We start from the raw sequence: 22,386 nt of genomic DNA, 5'->3' as shown, positions 1-22,386 counted from the left end.
ACAGGTTAATTAGTGGTTCCCTTTGCCCTCTCCCAAGCCCAGGTGAACAGTATGTATAACAGGTGTTTTATATACTGTAGGTGTGACAGGTAGCTCATTATACCACGGCGTCTCCTCCTCCTCTTCATTTTTATCACTGTTTCCGTCCTCCACTTTTATTTTTATTTCCCTTCTCTTATTCTCTTTTTTACATTGTCTCAGGTGTGTGTGTTAATGTGTGTGTGTGTGTGTGTGTATGTATGTGTTAATGTGTGTGTGTGTGTTTATATTCACATTAAAATCGTATATTTTTCCCACTCGTGTTTAGACAAGTCGTTGTTCACTTCCCCTGAACTGATGGATGTTTTATGCACCTGAGGGAGTGTTTTTCTTGCACATACTTGTTCAGTCTTATCTTGGTTCATTGGTAACTGTGTCTTTTCATTGGTTGTCGGGTAACTAGACTAACTGACGTCATTACAGTCACGCCCAGGTAAACCCGCTACCTTTGCTGCACCTACCTGTTGTGTTAATCACCACCTTGCGTGATGACGGCTTTGGCTAAGGTAGTTAACTCCTGTTTAAAGATTCCGTTTCTGGATTGCCGTTTGTACATGTTGGTTGGTGGTCATCAGTTATTTCTGTCTAATTTTCTGTCAGTGTGTGTCGTGTTGGTTGACAGACGCTTGTTCATGACTGTCTTAATCTGTCCAAATTATTGTGGTGTTTGTTATCTGTCTTATGTTGTCAGTGTGTTGTATCTATCTGTCTTAATTTGACCACCTGTGCAACGACCATTGAATCCTTATCATCTGGGGGGGGGGGGCTTCACCTGAGGTACAGAGGAGGCTTCCGGATGTGTGGTAAGGAGGTTTACAGAAGTTTACTGAACCCTCCGGGGAAGTCACGTAAACCCAGTGCCGTGACTCTGGTTCCTGAAGCCTCGTTTCGAAGTTTACTGAACCCCTGAAAGCCTTGTATGGAGGTTTACCGAACCCTACGAGGCCCGATAAACTGTGTGGTCTGGTGTTTACTGAACCCTGGGAATCAATTTTTTTTAGCGAGGTTTACTGAAGCCCCACGAAAGCTGCATAGGCTGTGTGGTCGGCAGGTATACAGTAAAACACGGCAGGTGGCTGTAGAGGCCTGGATTAAGGTAATTAATGACAGGTGTGTAGCTCAGGTGGGTTGTCAGATGTTTGGGTCCACCTCCGTCATCTTTATCGTGTGTGTGTGTCTGTCAGTCAAGTTTTATCGCGTGTCTGTGCGTGTGTGCGTTTGTCAGTTAAGTTTTAGCGTGTGTGTGTGTTAAAAAATTTAAATTATTGCCTAATATTAACACTTAGAAAATAAAAATAGTTATATTATGTGAACGATATATTATTCAGGTCACAAAAATTTTATAATGTAATTTGTATTATGTAATGTAATGTATTCGTTCGTGGTGGGTGACGCAACACACTTGTGGGGTGTATCTTAACCTTCACATTATTAGAAATTTGTGATAACTTGGTGTTTGATTGTCTCGGGAGGCCGTGACACACACACACTCTCTCTCACCCCCCTCCACACACACACACACCCTCTCTCTCATCCCCCTCCACACACACACACACACTCTCTCATCCCCTCCACACACACACACACTCTCTCTCTCATCCCCTCTCCACACACACACACACTCTCTCTCATCCCTCCACACACACACACACACCTCTCTCTCATCCCTCCACACACACACACACACACACCCCTCTCATCCCCTCCACACACACTCTCTCTCTCATCCCTCCACACACACACACCCCTCCACACACACACACCCTCCACACCACACACCCCTCCACACACACACACACCCTCCACACACACACACACACCCCCTCCCCACACACACACACACACACCCCTCCACACACACACCCCCTCCACACCACACCCCTCCACACCACACACACACACATTCCCTCCACACCACACACACACACCCCCTCCACACCACACACACACACTTCTCCACACCACACACACACACCCCTCCACACCACACATACATACACTATAAACCGTAAATAAACAGTACCAAAGGTCATCATACACTGACACACACAGTTTTCTTATTTATGTGTGACTTTCTGAAGAGATGGCCGAGCGTGCCCCTCAAACCAACACTTACCGACTCACTGAAGGGAAGACTCACTCTGATTTTACATTCTCAACACATTCACCGTCGGATACAATTTTTTTTTTTTATCGTTTTATTCTTATTTTTATATATATTTTTGTGTTTCTTAGTGTGTCTTGTGTTCAGGTAACCTATGTCTCTCACGTTCAGGTTCCGTGAGAGATTTAAGAATTGGTGTCATTGTTTTCCATCGTGTGAGAATTTTTTTTTATTAATTTAAAGTCTTAGTAATCTTCATGTTTATTAATTTTATTTATTAATTTTTATTGTGGGTTTTTAATAGTGAATAATAGTGTTGATATGTCGTTGTAATGTTATAATCGTGTTGTAAGTATGTTGATGGTTGATACTTGGTGGTGTTATGAGTGTTATTATGGTGTTATTTTTGTTGTTATTATATGTTGTTATTATTGTTGGTTGTTGTTGTTGCTGCTATTATTATTATTATTATTATTATTATTATTGTTGTTGTTGTTGTTGTTGTTGTTGTTATTATTATTATTACTGCTTTTACTTTTATTATCGTTATTATTATTTTTATTGTTATTATTAATCAGACAACATTTGCGTGAAGTAAACAATTTGTAGGTAAGATCATATACCTGTGCTACACAACAGCGGGAACACCGAGAGTGAAGCAGAAGTTATTAGTGTATGTGGCTGTGTCTTTACTCTCTGTGATATGTATTGACCATGAAGATCAGTTTACGACCAGGTGTGTGGAGGTTTATGGCCAGGGTGAAGGACTGCTGCCTGTGGTGTGGTGGTGGTGGTGTGGTGGACTCTTACTTTCCGCCACGAGATATGATAAAGTTTTTAACCTTACCTTTTTTTAACGTGGTGTTGATTGATTGTTTGATTGATTGATTGTTTTATTGATTGTTTTATTGATTGATTGATTGATTGATTGATTGATTGTGTTAATTACATCCCTGGTGACGCAACAACTTAGGTCTTATGTCGCCGAATTCAAACAAAAATCTTCAAAAACTAAAATAATCGAAGGTAAAAAAAACCCAAAAAACATAAATAATAAATAACACGTTGAAATTAATGTCCGTCTCACACTAGAAGCTAAGCGAGCCACGTCATGCATGTGCGCTACGTGTCTTTGAGTTGCTGCTGTGGTTATTTAATTTGGTAAATCACACCGGAAGCTATGTTACGTGCGCCACCTGACCGGGACCTTCAGATTACCTGCCGAGTGATTTTTCTCGGGGTAGCTTCGGTCGCGTGTGTGGAGGTGACGGGTGGAGGAGGGTTATGTTGTGCTTCAAGACCAATTGTCCTTCCTAACTTCCTTATCTTCCCTCTTTCCTTCCTTCCTAACTTCCTTTTCTTCCTACCTTCCTAACTTCCTCTCTTCCTTCGTAACTTCCTTCCTTCCTTCCTTCTTTTCTTCCTTCCTTCCTCATTGTTGTAAGTGTTTGTGGACTTGATCACAAATTCACCTGGTTAAGGACTTCTGGAAATAAGTCTGGCAACATCTCGGGACTTACACTGTCGGGATGGAATCAGACTTCTACCCTGACCTTGGCCTTTTATTAAGACTTAAGGCGTAAAAATTCCCGCCCCACTCCATCCCGCCAAGGACAACGGAAATGAGCGGATAATTTTACGCCTTATTACGCACCGTGACGCCATACTGCTCCCCCACCTCCCTCCTCCCCACACCCTCCTCCCCACACCCTCCTCCTCCCCCACCACCTCCTCCTCCCCCACCCCCACCACCTCCTCCTCCCCCCCCCACCCCTCCACCTCCACCTCCTCCCCCCCTCAAATTTCCTTAATATAACGACTTCGGTGTACAAAGTAAATGAAAATATAAGTAGTTTTATCTCAGTTAGAAAGTAACGTTAATAAAAAAGACTAAACCAAAGTAGCTAATTTGCATATTAAGACCAAAGTTTCCAAAACCCACAGCACACTTCCCTGCCAGTTATCGTACCAGCCACAACATCAGCTGTACCGGGCAGATGAAACGTGGTACTGTAACTTACGTAGGGGAAAACGTACTGTACCGCGGGGGGGGAATCTCTATCTTAGACCGCATGCTGGCTCAGACCGTACGCATGAGAGGTGAAAGTCGTAGGGAAAGGATCTTGTGTGCGTAGTGAAGATTGTATTATTGTCTGATTGTTATTCACCGAGGTTGACTCAGGTTGAGCGTTGGTTTTGTTGTTTACAGGAGCGTGAAGCGACACCGTGATGAAGTTTCTGTTTGTTGTTCATACACGCTCACTCCTCTGTATCGCCCGCACATGTCTACTTTCAAACACGCACATATATACTGTAGGTTTATATGTATAGGTACACTCATACATGCATTCATTTATACATTTCAACTCTATAACACATACATACATACATAAGACACACACTTGTATTAACTCACCAAACCTAACACACATATACAATCCAACTCATACAAACGAACACGTATTACCAGAAAATACATACATACATACATACATACATACATACATACATACATACATCTACATTCAGAAGAAAATATACAGCAAAGACTATCACACATTAACTGTATCTACTACAATTATGGTGATAACAATATTTTTTTTTTTTTTATTGGGCACCCCCCTACATCCTTGTGTAAAGTGAAGCGCAGAAGCGTTTACAGCGCCCAACAGGGAAACATGCTAAGTTCATGCTTGCCTTACACACTGGATAACCTGACCTAACCTAACCTATATCTCACACTCGCCAATTTATACACCTGGGATTACACGTACTTTTTGTGGCCTGTTGTAGTCAGGTGTTGAGAGTGACTCATGGTTCATAATTACCGATCCTGTAATTATGTTTTTGGTCTAGGCTGGTAGGAATGTGTGTACCTGGGTCTCTCTCTCTCTCTCTCTCTCTCTCTCTCTCTCTCTCTCTCTCTCTCTCTCTTTTATCTTTTAATTTTTTTCTTCTCTCTCTCTCTTTTTGTCTTTTTCTCTGTATTCTTGTGTCCAGAGATAATATATTTAACGTAAGAGTTGTTGAGAATCCGGAAGTGTTTTTATTGTCTTGGTTCTGACTTACGTCGCTTACCACTTTAGGTAGACTCACACGGGTTAGTTGACTGGTGGTAACACGGAGGTAGACAGTTTATATACTTGTTTAGTTCGTGTTGTGACATGTTTGGTGTGTGTGTGATACTACTGATTGGTAATGAGAAGATAGCATTTGTATTTATTTATATTTTACTTAGGGTGAAGTCTCGCGTGACGTTCAAAGTTTATATCTTCATTGTTGAGTTTCCTGTGTGTGTGTGTGTGTGTGTGTGTGTGTGTGTGTGTGTGTGTGTGTGACGCATGATAGGTGGAGCACTGGCATGGAACACCTCCTAACAATACAGGAGTTGTTCACAGTGACTAGAATATAACAACAGGGTGATTGGTTCCCAGAAATATCATCCATGTCGGAAACTATCACAAATTGGAGCCTTCAAACATATTTTTTAAACATATGAAACTAACCTCACCAAAATCTAACCTAACGTAAACATGTGATATTGACTTCCTGTGACCTTGATGTACTATGTGCATTGACTTCCTGTTGTGGACTTCACTTTGTGCTCTGTTATTGCCTTGAACTGTGGCTGAACAGAGGACACAGACACAGACACACACACACACACACACACACCTGGATGACGTCCGATGTATTTTCACAGCACTTCGCCGTTTCTTGGTGACACACAAAAAAATATTAATGAAAACAAAATGCCATTCTCTCTGGCCATACGAGTACCTTAACACATGGGTCGGACGGCCATGTGTGCTATAGAGGTTAAGTTAAGTTAGGTTAGGTTGGGTTAGGTTAGGTTAGGTTAGTTACACATGAGCCTGGTGACTCCCCCCTTGTTTGTAAACATTGGGGCGACGCGAGTTAGTGTAATTATGACACCCCCCAACCTTCCCTCTCGTTATGTTTAGCGTCAATGAGTGTTTGGTACATCCTACTGGTGTGTGTGGGTGGGGGGTGTGTGTTTGTGTGTGTGTGTGGGTGGGTGGGTGGGTGGGTGTGTAAATAGATGAAAAAGTAGGAAAAATAAGTAGTAGAAGACGATACTTTTTTTGTCTGGTGAGGGTGAGTGTAAACAAAGGGAGTAGGAAGAGTGAGGGGGAGAGGGAGGGGCAGTAACGGTAACTCTCTCCACCACTCATCGTACTTCCTTCCTACCTCCCCCTCCCCCTCATCACCTCCTTCCCCACCCACTCCTCCATCCCCTTCTCCTTACCCTCACCACCCACCCCTCTTCTCCACCCCGTCCACCCGATTCTTCCTTTGGGGAGAGAAGGGGGGGTGAGAGGGAGAAGGTGTAAGGGGGGGGTAGGAAGGAGAGAGTGTAAGGGGAGAGAGGGAGAAGGGTGGTGTAAGGGAGGAGAGAGGGGGCGGCGAGAAGAAGACTTGATATTTCACTGTTAAACATCACCTCGGGATCGGGGTTAATGACACTCTTGTCACCTATGTAAATGGAAAGTCACTGAGAACTGAGGCTGGGGGGTGAGGGAGGCTGGGGGGTGAGGGAGGCTGGGGGGGTGAGGGAGGCTGGGGGGTGAGGGAGGCTGGGTGAGGGGGGAACACTACCTGTATTGTCTTGGTAAATAATTAACAGGTAACCAAGTATGAAGTTTTCTTTATTGTATCTGGCAGCGTTTTCTCACACCTAACTTTCCGCCTTTCCTCACCTCACTGATGTATGCTTTTCTTGCGCGAGCCAATAACCCGTTAGTGGTCACCCTCGATTTAGTGGCGTCATTGTTTCGTCATAGTAAGTTTATTTTTTTGTATGTGTGTCTGTTTCGGTTCATTCCTGGGTTGGATTTAGATTAGGTTTGGTTAGGTTAGGTCAGGTTTGGTTTGGTTAGGTTAGGTTAGGTCAGGTTAGGTTAGCCTTAAGGTGTCTAAACAGGTATCATTCCATATACTTTAATTGTCTTCCATGGAGTCATACGAAATAACCCACAACATTGTTTACTAACACCCAAGTCGCTCACTGTTGACACTCGTAAGGTAACACTCACACGCCATTGACACGCTGGAGGAGTGACGCGTCATGTAGGTAAACAGGGAGGGGGGGTAAGAGTCGAATTGGAAAGTGTGGAAGGAACTAAACACTGAGGAAATTATTGCTGGTTGGGATTTTATTTTTTTTTATTCGTTTTAGTTTTAAGTTTTTGCTGTTTGGTTTATTTGTTTAGGTTACTGTCAGTATGAGTCTTCCCCTTTCTCTGTCAGTTAGAATCTTTCCCCCTCTCTCTGTCAGTTAGATTCTTCCCTGTCAGCTAGAATCTTCAGTCAACTTGTACATCAGAATCTTCACTGTGTGTTTTTGGACAGTTTCCTCAGAGTCTTGTTCTCTGTCTACCTGTCCAACTAAATTGACGTCAGAGTGAAATAATTTGACGTAAGTTGTCTGGAAATTATCTTGTCATAAAAAAGTTATTAAAGGCGGGAAAATTGGCGCGCTTTTTCTTGATACTCGGGCGATGTTTACCGTTACCAGCTGACTGACCATTGACCAATCACGGCGCTGGCTGGCTGACTGACATTGGGGAGGAAAAAAAAAAAAACGTTAAAAAATTATTACTAAACGATAAATAAACTAATATTTTTTTTAGTTTTGTGATTATTTTAAGTTAGAAATATTACATACAGTTTTAAAAGCCTCACTTGGGGGGACTTACTCATTTTAATGACCCTCTTCCCGTTTTCTGTTTCATGGGTCACCTAGTTAATTAACTCTGAGGTGGTAATTATCAAGTCTCATTAGTGAAGGTGAGAAGAAAGTGGTCTTAGTAATTATTATCCTCGTCACCTTGGTTGGTATATACTGTACAGGTAGGCTAAGTCTTGTCCGAGAGAGTATTGTAATCGGTGGGTGTGTATGTGTGTGTGTGTTAAGTTGTGTATGTATGTTATGTAAAGCCATACAATACAGTACTTGTGACACAGAGGATGAATTAGGACAGTACTTCCGCAACATATATTTTGTGGGAGGGCGAGGCTGGTAGTGGGGGGTCGATCAGGTGTACAGGAAGTGAACCAACCTAAATAATTCCCCTCACCTGCATCCAGTTTGGTTGACAGGTGTGTGTGTGTGTGTGTGTGTGTGTGTGTGTGTGTGTGTGTGTGTGTGTAAAATAGTTTCTTGTTTACAGTCCGTTTATTATTGTCTAACTTGAGGTTTACAATCCGGTTGAGTCATCTATCTATAGTCCGCTTAGTATTAAAACTTTTCCCTTTAAAGTCCGGTTATTATTATATTTCTTGTTTATAGTTCGGATAATGCTAAAAACCATTTCCTGTCTCCAGTCCGGTTATTGTTAACTCGCATACTTTTTGCAGTCCGGTTATTGTAAAATCACTTCCTGCTTACAGTCCGGTTATTGTTACACTCGACGTACTGTATAACGTTATAGAGTCAAAGCTGTGATTGGCAGAGGGTCACTAGTTGACCTCCCAGCTCTCGTAATGCCACGTGACTGAAAGGTCAGAGGTCATGATAATTTAGATTCGTGTTTTTCTTATCCAGAGAGAGAGGTAATATTGTGTGTTGAAGGCGATTACTTTGTGTGTTACAGGTAATTACCTGAAACATACAAAGTAATTACCTGTAACACTTTGTGTTTAGTCATCTTATCGTCAGTCATGGGGTCCAGAAAAAAATTAAACTAACCTAACCTAAATTTGATAAGTATAACACTGTTTTCAATAGACCTGTGAGGTATTGTCCGCCCTCCGTGGAGAAGAAAAGAATGATTAGGGTTAAAATAATGAGGTTTTGTGATGTAATGATGATAATGAGGTTTTGCATTGTGAAATTTTTATTCATTGACGTTGTAAATATGAATAAGCGTTTGCAGTGTGTCGTTGATAATAATAGTAACCTTTTGGGAATAATAAAAAGATATTGATCACAAAAACAATCACATAAAGGCTCAATTAACCCCACCTCACCCAACCCAACCCAACCCAACCTAACCTAACCCAACCCAACCTAACCCAACCCAACCTAACCTAACCCAACCTAACCTAACCTAATCTAACCCAACCCAACCCAACCTCGGTAGGTATTATTTAAATTTCGCGAAAAAAAAATATTTCCTTTTTTTTACATTGAAACTTGAATAAAAAAAATAAATACCACAAAAGTTTATTACGTAATTAATGTGTGAGAATGTGGGTGTTTATTGTGTTCAGGTAATGACTCTTATTATCCTCACAGGTGATATCTTGTCCAGGTACGGTCACAAGTTCTGTACGTTTGTCTGTCCAATTTACGTCAGCGCTGAAATAAATGTGGATAATGGCCGTCAGGAGAGGTATATATATATATATATATATATATATATATTTTCCCACGGTCTAATGTAAACACGAGGGACTTAAATCCGTGTCGGGTACCAGCGTTAATTACAGCTTGTTTCCCCTTCTATGTGACCTGGAGTTAGCGGCTGTTGTAACTTGACCTAATATCAATCGCTCACCAATATTTTCCCAGGCCCTATGCGATACACACACACACTCACTCACTCACTCACTCACACACACACACACACACACACACACACTCACTCACTCACACACACACACACACACACACACACACACACGGACGTACAAGGTAATAAGTTTGGTTTAGCTTTGGTCGTCTTATCAGGACTTTTTTTAGTACGGTGTAACGTGTTGCTCAATCCGTCCTGTCTCGTTATAATGATGTGTGTGTGTGTGTGTAGGTGTGTGTGGGTATTATTGACGACCCTGGATATTACACACATACACCCACATATACATTAAAATAAATTGGATTCACACACACACAAAGACCTGTTGTTGGTTCAGATCGGTGGAGAGGTTATCGAAGGAACTGTCCAGGTTTATGGAGGCGTGGTTAATGTAGGAGAGGAGTGGGGAAGGAGAAAGTGAGAGAGCTGTATTCCCTGTACCAATCAGAGAGCTCCATTCCCTGAACCAATCAGAGAGCTCCATTCCCTGTACCAATCAGAGAGCTCTATTCCCTGTACCAATCAGAGAGCTCCATTCCCTGTACCAATCAGAGAGCTCCATTCCCTGTACCAATCAGAGAGCTCCATTCCCTGTACCAATGAGAGAGCTCCATTCCCTGTACCAATGAGAGAGCTCCATTCCCTGTACCAATCAGAGAGCTCCATTCCCTGTACCAATCAGAGAGCTCCATTCTCTGTACCAATCAGAGACCTCCATTCCCTGTACCAACTCAGAGAGCTCCATTCCCTGTACCCAATCAGAGAGCTCCATTCCTGTACCATCCACAGAGAGCTCCATTCCTGTACCAACCAGAGAGCCCATTCCCTGTACCAAACCAGAGAGCTCCATTCCCTGTGGCTCAATCAGAGAGCCCCATTCCCTGTACCAATCCAGAGAGCTCCAAAACATTCCCTGAACTGAATCAGAGAGAGCCCATCAGGCCCAATCAGAGAGCTCCATTCCTGTACCAATCAGAGAGCCCATTCCTGAACTAACCAGAGAGCTCCATCTCTGCACCAATCAGAGAGCTCCATTCCCTGAACCAATCAGAGAGCTCCATTCCTGTACCAATCAGAGCTCCATTCCCTGGAATCCAATCAGAGATTCCATTCTGCTGGTACCAACTGAGAGCTCCATTCCTGTACCCAATCAGAGAGCTCCATTCCCTGTACCAATCAGAGAGCTCCATTCCCTGTACCAATCAGAGAGCTCCATTCCCTGTACCAATCAGAGAGCTCCATGTTCTTATCTCTTATTATGAAATATATTGATCCAAATGATATTATTTTCTTTGTATTATTTCTTATTATTTTTTTCTCAGATAATTAGGAGATAAAATACTGTTTATTTTTGTTATTTATTTCCTGTTATTTCTTGTTATTAATGTATTTCTTTCTTGTTGTCCACAGGTAAGTTTCTGGTGTATGTGAAGTAACCAGCGTTACTATGACAACCATGACGTCACACTTAGGTATGTTTACGGTAGGTCAGAGAGAGAGAGAGAGAGAGAGAGAGAGAGAGAGAGAGAGAGAGAGAGTTACGCCCTTAACGACCTTTGTTGTTGAAGCTCAGTAATAACACTAGATTAAAATATTCATAGATTTTCTGGAGCCTTGGAGGAAACGGAAAAAATAAATATGCGGTATTTGCGCAGGTGGGCGGGGCCGAGTATGCGCAGAAGACCACCACCACCACCAGCTGACGGGGAGTCGGGGACAGTATGGCGATGTGGTTGACGGGGGTAGGGTGGGGTGGGGGGGGGAACCATCGCAGTATTGACCAATTATGTGGTTGAGTGGAGGAAGCTAACAGCCCTCCCTCGCCACATACTATATTGATGGTGGTAATTAATGATGATATCCCCGCGGCACGATACAACCAACGCCCACGGAGAATAAGCGATCATAATTTGAGAGATGGGCGGGGCAGGGCGGGGTAGGGCGGGGCGGGGCGGGGCAGGGCGGGGCGGAAGGTTATCTGACTCCAATCTTGTCCTTGTGGTTAATTAAAGACCCATATGCCTAATTATTTCTATTATTATAATTTTTAACTAGATTATAATAATTTCCCCCCAAACATGAAGTAACTTTAACGCGTGTGTAGTAATGATCCAATTGTTATGCTTATGGTCATTATATTTCTTGTGACTTAATACACTAAGTTATTTTCCGGTGAATAATTGTCTATGTCTTGTGTATAATTATTTTATATATGTCAAGTGATATATGTATAGGTATATATACTTATGGATACATATTGACTATAATTCAAATTGATTCATTATATTATTTTTATTATTAAGATGGAATTATTTTGTATATGGTTTATGAGAGAAATATATTGAAAGGTTATTAAATTTGGAAGAAAGGAATTTGTGAATGATGATTAAGGGAAAGAGGAAGAATGGGGGATTAAGAGATAGATGAGTAAATGGAGGGAGAGAGAGAGAGAGGTGGAGAGGATGTGTGGAGTGTGTGTGGAGGACACACACACACACACACACAAGTTAATGCACATACATACTCACACTAATAAATACTGTACACACACACACACACACACTCAGATACATAAATATACACATGAATACATACATACACTGTACACGCATAAATTAATACACAGAAATACACACACACACAGATCCGATGTGAACGCCCGATGAGTAGCGACAGGTGGTGAACGACTGGCAAGGACGGTCGAGAATCACCCGCCTGCCTCCTGAACGAACACCCATACCGACACGGGCCTGGTACCGAGAGACGGGAGAGGAGGCAAGAAGGTGCTATACAGACTCCTTCCTTGGGGGTAGCGTCTGAAGAAGGGGGTATTGCCTTCGTGTGTGTGTGTGTGTGTGTGTGTACATTTACAGTATGTGTGTGAGCGTGTATCTTTATGTATGCGACCGAGTATTCGTGTGTGTGTGGGGGGGGGAGGGGTTACGGATGCTTGCACGTTAATGGTTGAGGTACTGTGTGTTGTGGAAGGAGTAAATTTACTGTATTATTTAAGTCTTTACCGGGGTTAATATGCGTGGTTTTGTGTGTGTGTGTGTGTGTGTGTGTGTGTGTGTCGATAATGAGTAACGTTTGTGTACAGTTGGTGGACGCAAAGACTGAGGTTGGACTTTGGACTTTTTAAGACTTACGTTGGACTCTGGTTTTGAAATCGAACTTTGCAAGAATTTGATATTGGACTTTGAGTATGTAGTTACACTTTGGACGTGGAATTTGGACTGGCAGACGGTGGAGAGAGACTTGAGAGGTTACGGCCGGTTGGACTTACCCAGGCCGCCAGGGTACAGTATTTGGAAATTCCCACACAAGTTTTTTCCCTCTTAAGTGGACGTGAGAGAAGGCTTCTGGTTACAGTAGAGTCTCACTTTAATTCCGAAGCTATTTTTTTTCCTTCATCTTAATGTCGTAACTTAAGAGATTTTTCAAGCATCAGTTTAGGATAGAGTCTCAGTGTAATGTCGTGGCCATTTTGTCGTAGCTTTAGAAATTTATCATGGTGAGGGTGGTGGTAGTGGTGGTGGTCGTCATCATTGTCGTCTTTGTCACTGCCACTCTCCTCATCACCACCCCCCCACCACCACACCCCCCCAACCACCACCACACCCCCCACCACCCCTCGGACCAGGTGGGAAGCGACAGGTGAGGACGCAGTAAATATATTCTATTTATATTATGAGCAGCAGTGTGAGGAAGCCATCAAGAGGCCTTTCTCAAGGTCTCATCTTACTCGTGGTCATAATTACTGTACTGGACCCTAACTGCCTTAAAACTTTCTCAAAACTCTGACTCACTCGCACGTCCTGCACCGCATTCTTGCTCACTTGTGTGTGTGTGTGTGTGTGTGTGTGTGTGTGTGTGTGTGTGTGTGTATACCAGGTAAGGTCACTCATTAAACTCCTCAGGTCTTCTCAATCACACACACCGTACACCTGAAACACAGTAATGTCCATTAAACCTTTGTTATTATGCCACTAAAACATAAAATATCCACCACCCTCCCCATCAAACAACGACCCCGGAAGACGTCGCAACACACACACCACGATATAAAGTTCTCTTGGAAGGTAACTCACAAACACGTATTAAAATTATAAAAAATATTAAATCATAAAACATTATCTAAATTAAAACTTAGTAATTCACACGTATGAAAAAATCTAAATTATAATAAAAAATGTAATTCATTATATCTTAAATTGACACAGGAAATAAACAAGTCATTTACGGTCAAATAATGAAGACTCACCGGTCAAATAAATATATACCTCTAGTCACGTTCACCGCGTCATGATGTAAGTGGATTTTGTTGACGAACGAACGTCTGAGAATCCGGCTGTAGAAATGAAAAACGCGGCTGAGTTCTGGTGTAGGGTTTGTTTACACCGAGTTACCTGGGCAACGGTGAGGCGCGCGGGGTCAAGGTACGATTATTGTCATACCAGTCTGTCGGGATATTTAAACTGCTTCATTTATAAACAGGTTGTGTATATATGTGTGTTGATGTGTTTTTGTAAGAGCAGACATGTTGTGGTGATTGTTGTGGTGGTGGTTGTTGTGGTGGTGGTTGTTGTTGTTGTGATGGTTATTGTGGTGATGGTTGTTGTGGTGGTTGTAAAAAGAAGCCTGTTAGTACGATTTTCATCAAAATTGAATTTGGAATAATCAAGAGAGAGAAGCAGTACCGTTTTGTGGGTTAAATTGCACTTTCATGATGATCTTAGTAATGACATACACGAGTACACAGCGCACACACACACACACACACACAAAGATCAAGGAATGTGAAGTGTGGGAAACTGCACAATGAAGGTCGTAAGAAAGTACTGTAGTAATAGTAGAAGTAGCAGTTGTGATACTGTAGTCACCGCTCTTCTCTATCCTTCGTCACTCGTTTTCTTTAACCCTGTGTTGCCATGACAACTCTTGGTCAACTTGGGTGTAGACTCGTAAACAATACACTGACCAGCTGGGTGTGTTCTGTGTGACTGCCTCGTCCTCACTCCAGCTTCCTCAAGTCTACTTACCTGTATGTCATCCTCTTTAATTACCCATGGTTACCTACCTCACTAATGCTGCGATACTACTGGTTATCTACCGTCTCTTATAATTTCATAATACAGCTACACTCCAGCTAATGAGTGTATCTCTCCATTACGTCAAGGGTTCGTGTCCTGTTTGACCCAGACTCAAGTGAGAAGTGTTAACCAGTGTGACCTCACCTAACATCACAGGTTTCTTGGAGTCCTGTTACCTCCTGTGCTAACACTAGATAGAACAACTCTCTCACTTCTCTCAAAACACTCTCTCTCACTCTCCACAGGTCCTCTCATTCCCCCCTCACCAGTCTCTCCCTCTCTACATCAGTCTCTCTCCTCCTCACAGTCTCTCTCACTCCCTCTCACCAGTCTCTCACTCTCTACCCCCAGTCTCTCTCCTCCCTCTCACCAGTCTCTCTCACCCCCATCACCAGTCTCTCACTCTACATCAGTCTCTCTCACTCCCCTCACCAGTCTCTCTCCTCTCTACATCAGTCTCTCTCCCCCCCTCACCAGTCTCTCCTCTCTACCCCAGTCTCTCTCACTCCCTCTCACCAGTCTCTCTCACCCCCATCACCAGTCTCTCACTCTCTACACCAGTCTCTCTCCTCTCTACACCAGTCTCTCACTCCCTCTCACCAGTCTCTCCTCTCTCATCAGTCTCTCACTCCTCCTCACCAGTTCATCATACCCACAACAGCAGGTGCCCGTCTTCCTCACCGTTACCTTTCGTGTGTGTGGCTGGGGGCAGGGCAGGGGCAGGGGGTGTGGTGGTGGCGGCGTAGGGTTAGCCAGCATCTGCTACTGGGGGTCAACACTCGCGTACGGTGCTACTCTAAAAAATTATTTGTGTGTGTGTGTGTGTGTGTGTGTGTGTGTGTGTGTGTGTGTGTGTGTGTGTGTGTGTGTGTGTGTGTGTGTGTGTGTGTGTGTGTGTGTGTGTGTTACTAATGCTACTGTCGTTACACTCTACTGGTACTTCTGTTAGTGCTATTTGTGCTGTTAATAATACGATTACTCCTACTAGTACTACTACTGGTGGTGGTGGTGGTGTCAATAGTGGTGATAGCGGGGCAGGGGGCCGAGGGGCACGTGTAACCTTGCGCGTAGTGCCGGGGTCCACACTACCACCACCACCACCACAGTCGTCACCGTGATCTTGTGGTGTGTGGTGGCACGGTGTCCTCCTGCCCAATGTAGTGTGGTTGGGTGATGGGAGGGTGTGGTGGTGGTGGTATGGTATAGTGTGGTAGGGTTATGATGTGGTGGTAGTATAGGGCAGTGTGGCAGAGTGATGGTGTGGTGGTGGTGGTAGGGTTATGATGTGGTGGTAGTATAGGGCAGTGTGGCAGAGTGATGGTGTGGTGGTAGTATGTGGTAAGGGTAATTGTATGGGAGTAGTATGATAGTATATTGGCGTGGTGGTTGGGTGGTACTGTGGTGGTACAAGGGTGGTGGTAGTGGTATGTCCCTGTGGTCGTGTGTGAGGCAGTGACAGACTCAGTAGAGCAGAAATGAATGATCCCACAGCCAAACAAAACATTAGAACAATAATATAATTTATTAATTCTGAAATATAAATTGAGAAATATTAAAAGAGAAACTGAAATAAACAATAGTAAAAAAAATCGAAAGAAAATATTCAAGCCTAAAAAAAGTGATTAAAATAACACTGATAATATCGATCATAGCTGTGTAAAGATTATTATTTAAATCATAGTGAATGAATATGTTTACTCCTTGTTGAATTGTATAAAAATGAAAAACAAACTAGGAAATAAATAGATAACCAATAGAAAAATATCATGTGTAAACAGAACTATAAAAACACCTGGAAATAACTAAACCATGACAGAACACGGATACAAGACGCTCCTCGTCGTGGGAAAACCTCGAGTTATGTTCACAGTTTCATCCGTGTAACGCCTGTGATTGGTCGAGTGATGAAACTCAATAGTGGTATAAGCCAATCAAAATCCGATTACGTGTTGTGTGTTATGATTCTGATTGGCTGAATGACGAAACGCGATACGGATAAAAGCCAATCATCATACGCCTACACGCCTACATGGATTGGTTGAGTGACGGAACGTAACGCGAGTGTAAGCCAATCAAAACGTACTAATAGACTATTTATTGATGCTGATTGGGTGATTTATGAAGCATAACACGGACGTGAGCCAATCAGCTCATTAACACGGACTCTACGTGTGGACTGTTCTCTTATCTGATTGGTCTAAGAGTTTTTTATATTCCTATTGTGATTGGTGCTACGTGTTGTCGAATTGCCATTGTAAATAATATGTAACAATATCCGCGTGTGTGTTATTTAGCTTATAGGAGAAAGGTTAGGTTAGGTTTGGCTAGTTATAAGAGCTATCGAGGGTTAGATTAGGTTAGTTACAAGAATTATCAAGATTTAGGTTCGGGTTTGGTTAGTTTTAAGTACTATCAAAGGGTTTAGACTGTAGAGGCACAAGTGACACAAGAAAACTGCTCACTAATGGTTAGAACTATCTCACAATTTTCTCTCATAAAGTGTCTTTCTCACACTCACGAACTGTAGGTAAGAAAACATGATGATTGAAATATAACAAATAGATAATGAACCGGCTGGCACTTGAGTCAGCAGGTGGAGGAGGGAGGTGAAGAATAAGTAGAGGGGGAGGAGAGAGGAAGAGGGGGAAGGAAAGGTAAAAGAGGAGGAGGAAGTAGAAGAAGAATATAACAGGAAAACGGAGAAGAGGAGTAGGGAGGGAGGATGAGTGCACAAGCTCCTAGGGTGATGGTAGGGGAGTATGCGGGATTGACTTGCACTATGATGCCCATCATTATGGCTTCTCTCCCAAACCTACTGTATACACTGTAACCAATATAGCCTAACCTGATTTAACCTCACCTAACTTAACCTCACCTAACTTAACCTCACCTAACCTAACCTAACGTCACTTCATCTAACTTAACCTCACCTCATCTAGTGCTAAGCTAGTAACGGAATGCAAGACTTGACTGACATCTTGGTGAGAGAGAACCAGCCAAAGGATGTTAGACCCGTACACGCGGCCCAACAAACAAGACCTGCCCGAGGGAGAGATAGATCTTATCTGTCGCTCATTTAGTGACCAGCGATAACTGTGTCCGTGGCTCGGGGTCTCATTTACAGTAATTGTCTCTCTTGGTCAGGTGAACTGTCTCTGTATACCGGTTAGAGATTATTAGGGTCTCTTACGGTGAATGTCTCCACCAGCCAGGGTGTCTCAGGACAGCTGTCTCCACCAGCCAATGGTGTCTCAGGACAGCTGTCTCCACCAGCCGATGGTGTCTCAGGGCAGCTGTCTCCACCAGCCAGTGGTGTCTCACGGCAGCTGTCTCCACCAGCCAATGGTGTCTCAGGGCAGCTGTCTCCACCAGCCAATGGTGTCTCAGGGCAGCTGTCTTCACCAGCCAGGGTGTCTCAGGGCAGCTGTCACCACCAGCCAGGGTGTCTCAGGGCAGCTGTCTCCACCAGCCAGGGTGTCTCAGGGCAGCTGTCACCACCAGCCAGGGTGTCTCAGGGCAGCTGTCTCCACCAGCCAATGGTGTCTCAGGGCAGCTGTCTCCACCAGCCAGGGTGTCTCAGGGCAGCTGTCTCCACCAGCCAGGGTGTCTCCAGGGCAGCTGTCTCCACCAGCCAATGGTGTCTCAGGGCAGCTGTCACCACCAGCCAGGGTGTCTCAGGGCAGCTGTCACCACCAGCCAATGGTGTCTCAGGGCAGCTGTTTCCACCAGCCAATGGTGTCTCAGGGCAGCTGTTACCACCAGCCAATGGTGTTCAGGGCAGCTGTCTCCACCAGCCAATGGTGTTTCAGGGCAAGTGTCTCCACCAACCAGTAGTTCCCAGGGCGTAACGTGTGGTGGGCGTGTAGGTGGGAGTCTCTCAAGGAGTGTTAGTCATGGGAGACTGGAGGCTGGGCGGTACACAACCTACGTGTGGAGACTACCTGGTGTTTACCGTGTGGTGTTACAGGGGGGGGGGGATATCTTCGTTAGGTTGATTTAATGGAGTTGGTTCTAAAAATAATAAGTTTCTCTAATTGTTTGTTACTGACGACAATACAGAGTTTGTCATCTATGTGTGGACAAGATCCTCGTGGTCAGCGGTAAATCATATCGGAAAACACTTTGTCACGTTCTCTCTCTGACGAGGTTCCGTGTCTTGGCTAATGCACCGAGTACCATGTAGTTGTCGGCATTAGATTAAAAACAACTTGAGTTCTTTACTGTCAATATTACATGAGTTTGGGAAGATGACACAGTCTTAGGGTGGAGGCGGGGGGAGGGAAGAGGTTAGTGGGCCGTCATGACCTCAGTGCCTTGTGTGTTTATTCAGGTACCCGCTAATAAGTTATCGACCTACATCATACCACTGGGGGGGAGGGGGGTGTCTCTGTTTGGTTTTGTTAACTTATTTACTTTTGAGTCGCTGTATAATATTAAGTTTTGTTAATTGTCTAGCAGATTATATAAAAGATTCTGTGAAAAAAAAAATAAAGGACTAAATATTTTTGAAGAGGACGATGTCTAGAATAAGATGTTTTGGGAGTTTTTGTAATTTGACCTACATAAAACCTAACCTAACCTCTCGACCCTAATCTAACCTAGCTTAACATCTCAACCCTAATCTAACTTAACTTAGCTTAGCGTAACCCAACCCAACCCAACACCGACTGTACAATCACTCGTCTGTAACTTAACAAACGCCAAAGATTTAAATAATAAAGTCCATAAACCTATTCTGGACAAGTTCAAGATCGATTTATAGTCTACCATTAAATGTGTTAGTTTACAGTTGTGGTCAAGACGAACAGTGTGGCACAAAACGAGGCAATGATCCCAAGGGCCAACTACATCTCAAGACCTCTGACAAGACAGAAAGATTTCTCAAAAGTTCGTTAATAATACCCACAGAAACCGTTAAAGCCGTTAGCGTTGTCTATAAACTGCCCATACCGGTTTTGAACTGGATATATCTCTTTTAAGATCAACCGCGTGAGACGGTAATGATAACTAGTAATTTAATAATATCTTAGGAAGATAAAAATAACAGGAACGAAGACATAATAGAGAAAAGTGAATAATTTTTTATCTGGATTAACGACTTCAACGGTCATTACAATTACGAAGATTTGAAAATTCAAATTACAATCAACAAAAACAGCAGCAATGACTAGTGAAGGAAGACGAGTAAAATCAGCACAGTAGGTCTCCTTCCTTTAGACGGAGGGCAGAGAGAGAGAGAAAGGAAGGAAAGAAGGCGTGTGAATGAAGGAAGAATGAAGTTCAAGGACTACTGTAGAATCGTCATGTATCTGCCGCCCGAGGAGCCTAAGAAGGTTCCCAGGAAGGCCAAGAAGAGGTGAGTCTTAAGGGGGGGGGGTCATAGAGAGGAGCTATGAAATCATGGGGGGCGATGAAGTCTTTTTAAGTATAAGAAGGCTGAGAAAAGGTGAATCTGAAGAGGAGAGTCTTTGTATCCGTCCCTCTTATGATGACTTAAACCTGCCTGTGGTCTTTACCTACTGTGTTATAAAGGTGAAATCGGCGTGTGTAACCCTTGCGATACTCTCTCTCTCTCTCTCTCTCCAGTTGCCATTCTTCTCTTTTGGGTTGTTTGTTTTCCTTCATTATCGTCATTTGGTTATTAACCCATCGTTTATTACTAGTTCTTTTGGCTTATCTCCTTTATTGTTAAAAAGTTGAGCTGCTTAATTACCTCTTCGACGTCACACGCACACACGCACACGCACACACACACGCGCACGCGCACGCGCACACACACACACACACACACACACACACACACACACACACTCACTCACACGCACACTCACTCACTCACACGCACGCACATTACGGTTCATATTGTTTTAGAACCATAACTGCACTGTCTGTCATTCTTTCACACGTGTAAATTCTACCAGCTTAAAACACTGTATATGTACCGGTACTGTACTGGGTGGCCATAAAATTGTCCCGGTTTTAAAATTGTATTACAAAAACCAATGATGTAGAGAATTCTTTTTTAATTGCTCAACAAATCGAGTTTTATAATATGTTTAATGTAACTCAATTTGGGGTGAGCAGCGCATCCAATCAATACTCCACTTTGGTCCACCATTAGTTAGCGTTGTACCAAGTGTTTCTATGTCAACTACTGGGCACTGGAAAACATGATTCTTGATATACCCGCACAAGATGAAGTATAAGGGCGTAATATAGGGTGACCGTGGGCGCCAGGTTTAATTGTAATGGAATTTTAGAACTGGAACATAACTTTGTGGACACCCTGCATGTTGTTTTATATCACCAAATTAGTAAGAGACTAAAAGTGAACAGATACACCAGAAGCGTCAATCTTGAGGCATTAAGTAATCAGTTTGTCACAGTTGAGGGAAAAGTGAAGTTTCTTTCACTCTTTTGGCCTTTCAGGGAGGTTGTCGAGGCGTCGTCCATTGAATTGGCTCTTTAGATTCGGTCATGGAACGTAACCGACCACGGCGCGGCGGTAAATTACTGAGTTTTCTCTATAAAAGTCAAACATTTATGCCAACAGGTGTCGTCTGTGCGTTCTAGATAACTTTAGAATTTTCCTTGTGTAAAGTTTATATAAAGTATAAAATAAAAATAAAGAAAAAAATTGGGAATGTTTTAAAACCGCAGACAAAGGGCACGAGAATATTATCCAGAATTTTACCTTAAATAAGTGCCATCATTGAGAGTTCCGAAGTGTAACCGACCATAAGCAATAATGGCAGCGGCATGAAGACGGGCGCTCACTGGCTTAACTCGGTAGGAGATAACAGTATACATTAGTGATAAATACTGAACATGTATACCTGTAGTATGTCTGTATTTCTTGAATATTTCTCACGATGCCGGATGTTACTGCTGATGGCTGGTTGATGACGGAGGTAGGTGTGATCGGGGGTGAGGAGTAGACGGGTGGAGGGGGGGCTGTTGAGCATATGGACAGCGGACAGGTCTGGGTAAGGATTCCTCTGTGACGTAATATTTTATGCTTCCTCACCGGAAGTTGATGAAGGGGATATGTACACCCGCGTTGATGTGTACAGTGAGATATGTACACCTCGCGTTGATGTGTACAGTGAGATATGTACACCTGCCTTGATGTATACAGTGGTAAATGTACACTAAAGCTCCTGTGTAAAGTCATGTTGTCAAGATGGTTTACTTACTTTTTTCAATTACTCTTTGTTTTGGCCAGTCAGTTGTGTTCGGAGGGAGGCCATTTTTTTATTTTTTATTTGTTTTTTTGTTACAGGGCGTCTTGTGATTGGCTGGAAGGGGGTGGGGGGTGTTTAGACCATTGGGCAGTCATTGTTGAAGGAGAGAGAAAGAGTTATTACATGTGTTTAAGGCTCGATCTTTTGCTTCTTGAGTAGAACTTTACTACATTTCTGTGACCAACCTCCTCCTCCTCTTCTTCTTTCTCCTTTTCCTGTCACCTCTTCCTCTTCTCACGCATTTTCCTCCTCCTTGGGTGCTGGTCGTTACGGCTCACAGCCTCACCGTTAAGTCACATAGTTGAATCTCACCAAACTCTTGGTGTGCGTGTGGGGGGGTGTGGGTGTGTGTGTGTGTGTGCGTG

At 43.3% G+C, this 22,386-nt stretch overlaps 1 protein-coding gene across 4 annotated transcripts in view; it reads left to right on the top strand.

Annotated features, from left to right (window-relative positions):
• The window catches only part of LOC121863817, a 104,253-nt gene that overhangs the window by 70,595 nt on the left and 11,272 nt on the right, over window positions 1-22,386 (top strand). The window contains exon 1 of one of the 4 annotated variants that reach the window (XM_042362676.1): window positions 19,167-20,133. The exons of the other annotated variants lie outside the window; for them this stretch is intronic. Coding sequence (XP_042218610.1) covers window positions 20,051-20,133 — 83 coding nt within the window. The 5' untranslated portion in view covers window positions 19,167-20,050. Of the gene's footprint in view, window positions 1-19,166; window positions 20,134-22,386 lie in introns of those variants that run through there. 4 annotated transcript variants of the gene reach the window in all.

The sequence above is a fragment of the Homarus americanus genome, unplaced genomic scaffold, assembly GCF_018991925.1.
Source record: "Homarus americanus isolate GMGI-L3 unplaced genomic scaffold, GMGI_Hamer_2.0 scaffold48354, whole genome shotgun sequence".
NCBI classification, from domain to species: domain Eukaryota; kingdom Metazoa; phylum Arthropoda; class Malacostraca; order Decapoda; family Nephropidae; genus Homarus; species Homarus americanus.
This window is presented reverse-complemented; position numbering and strand designations above follow the sequence as displayed.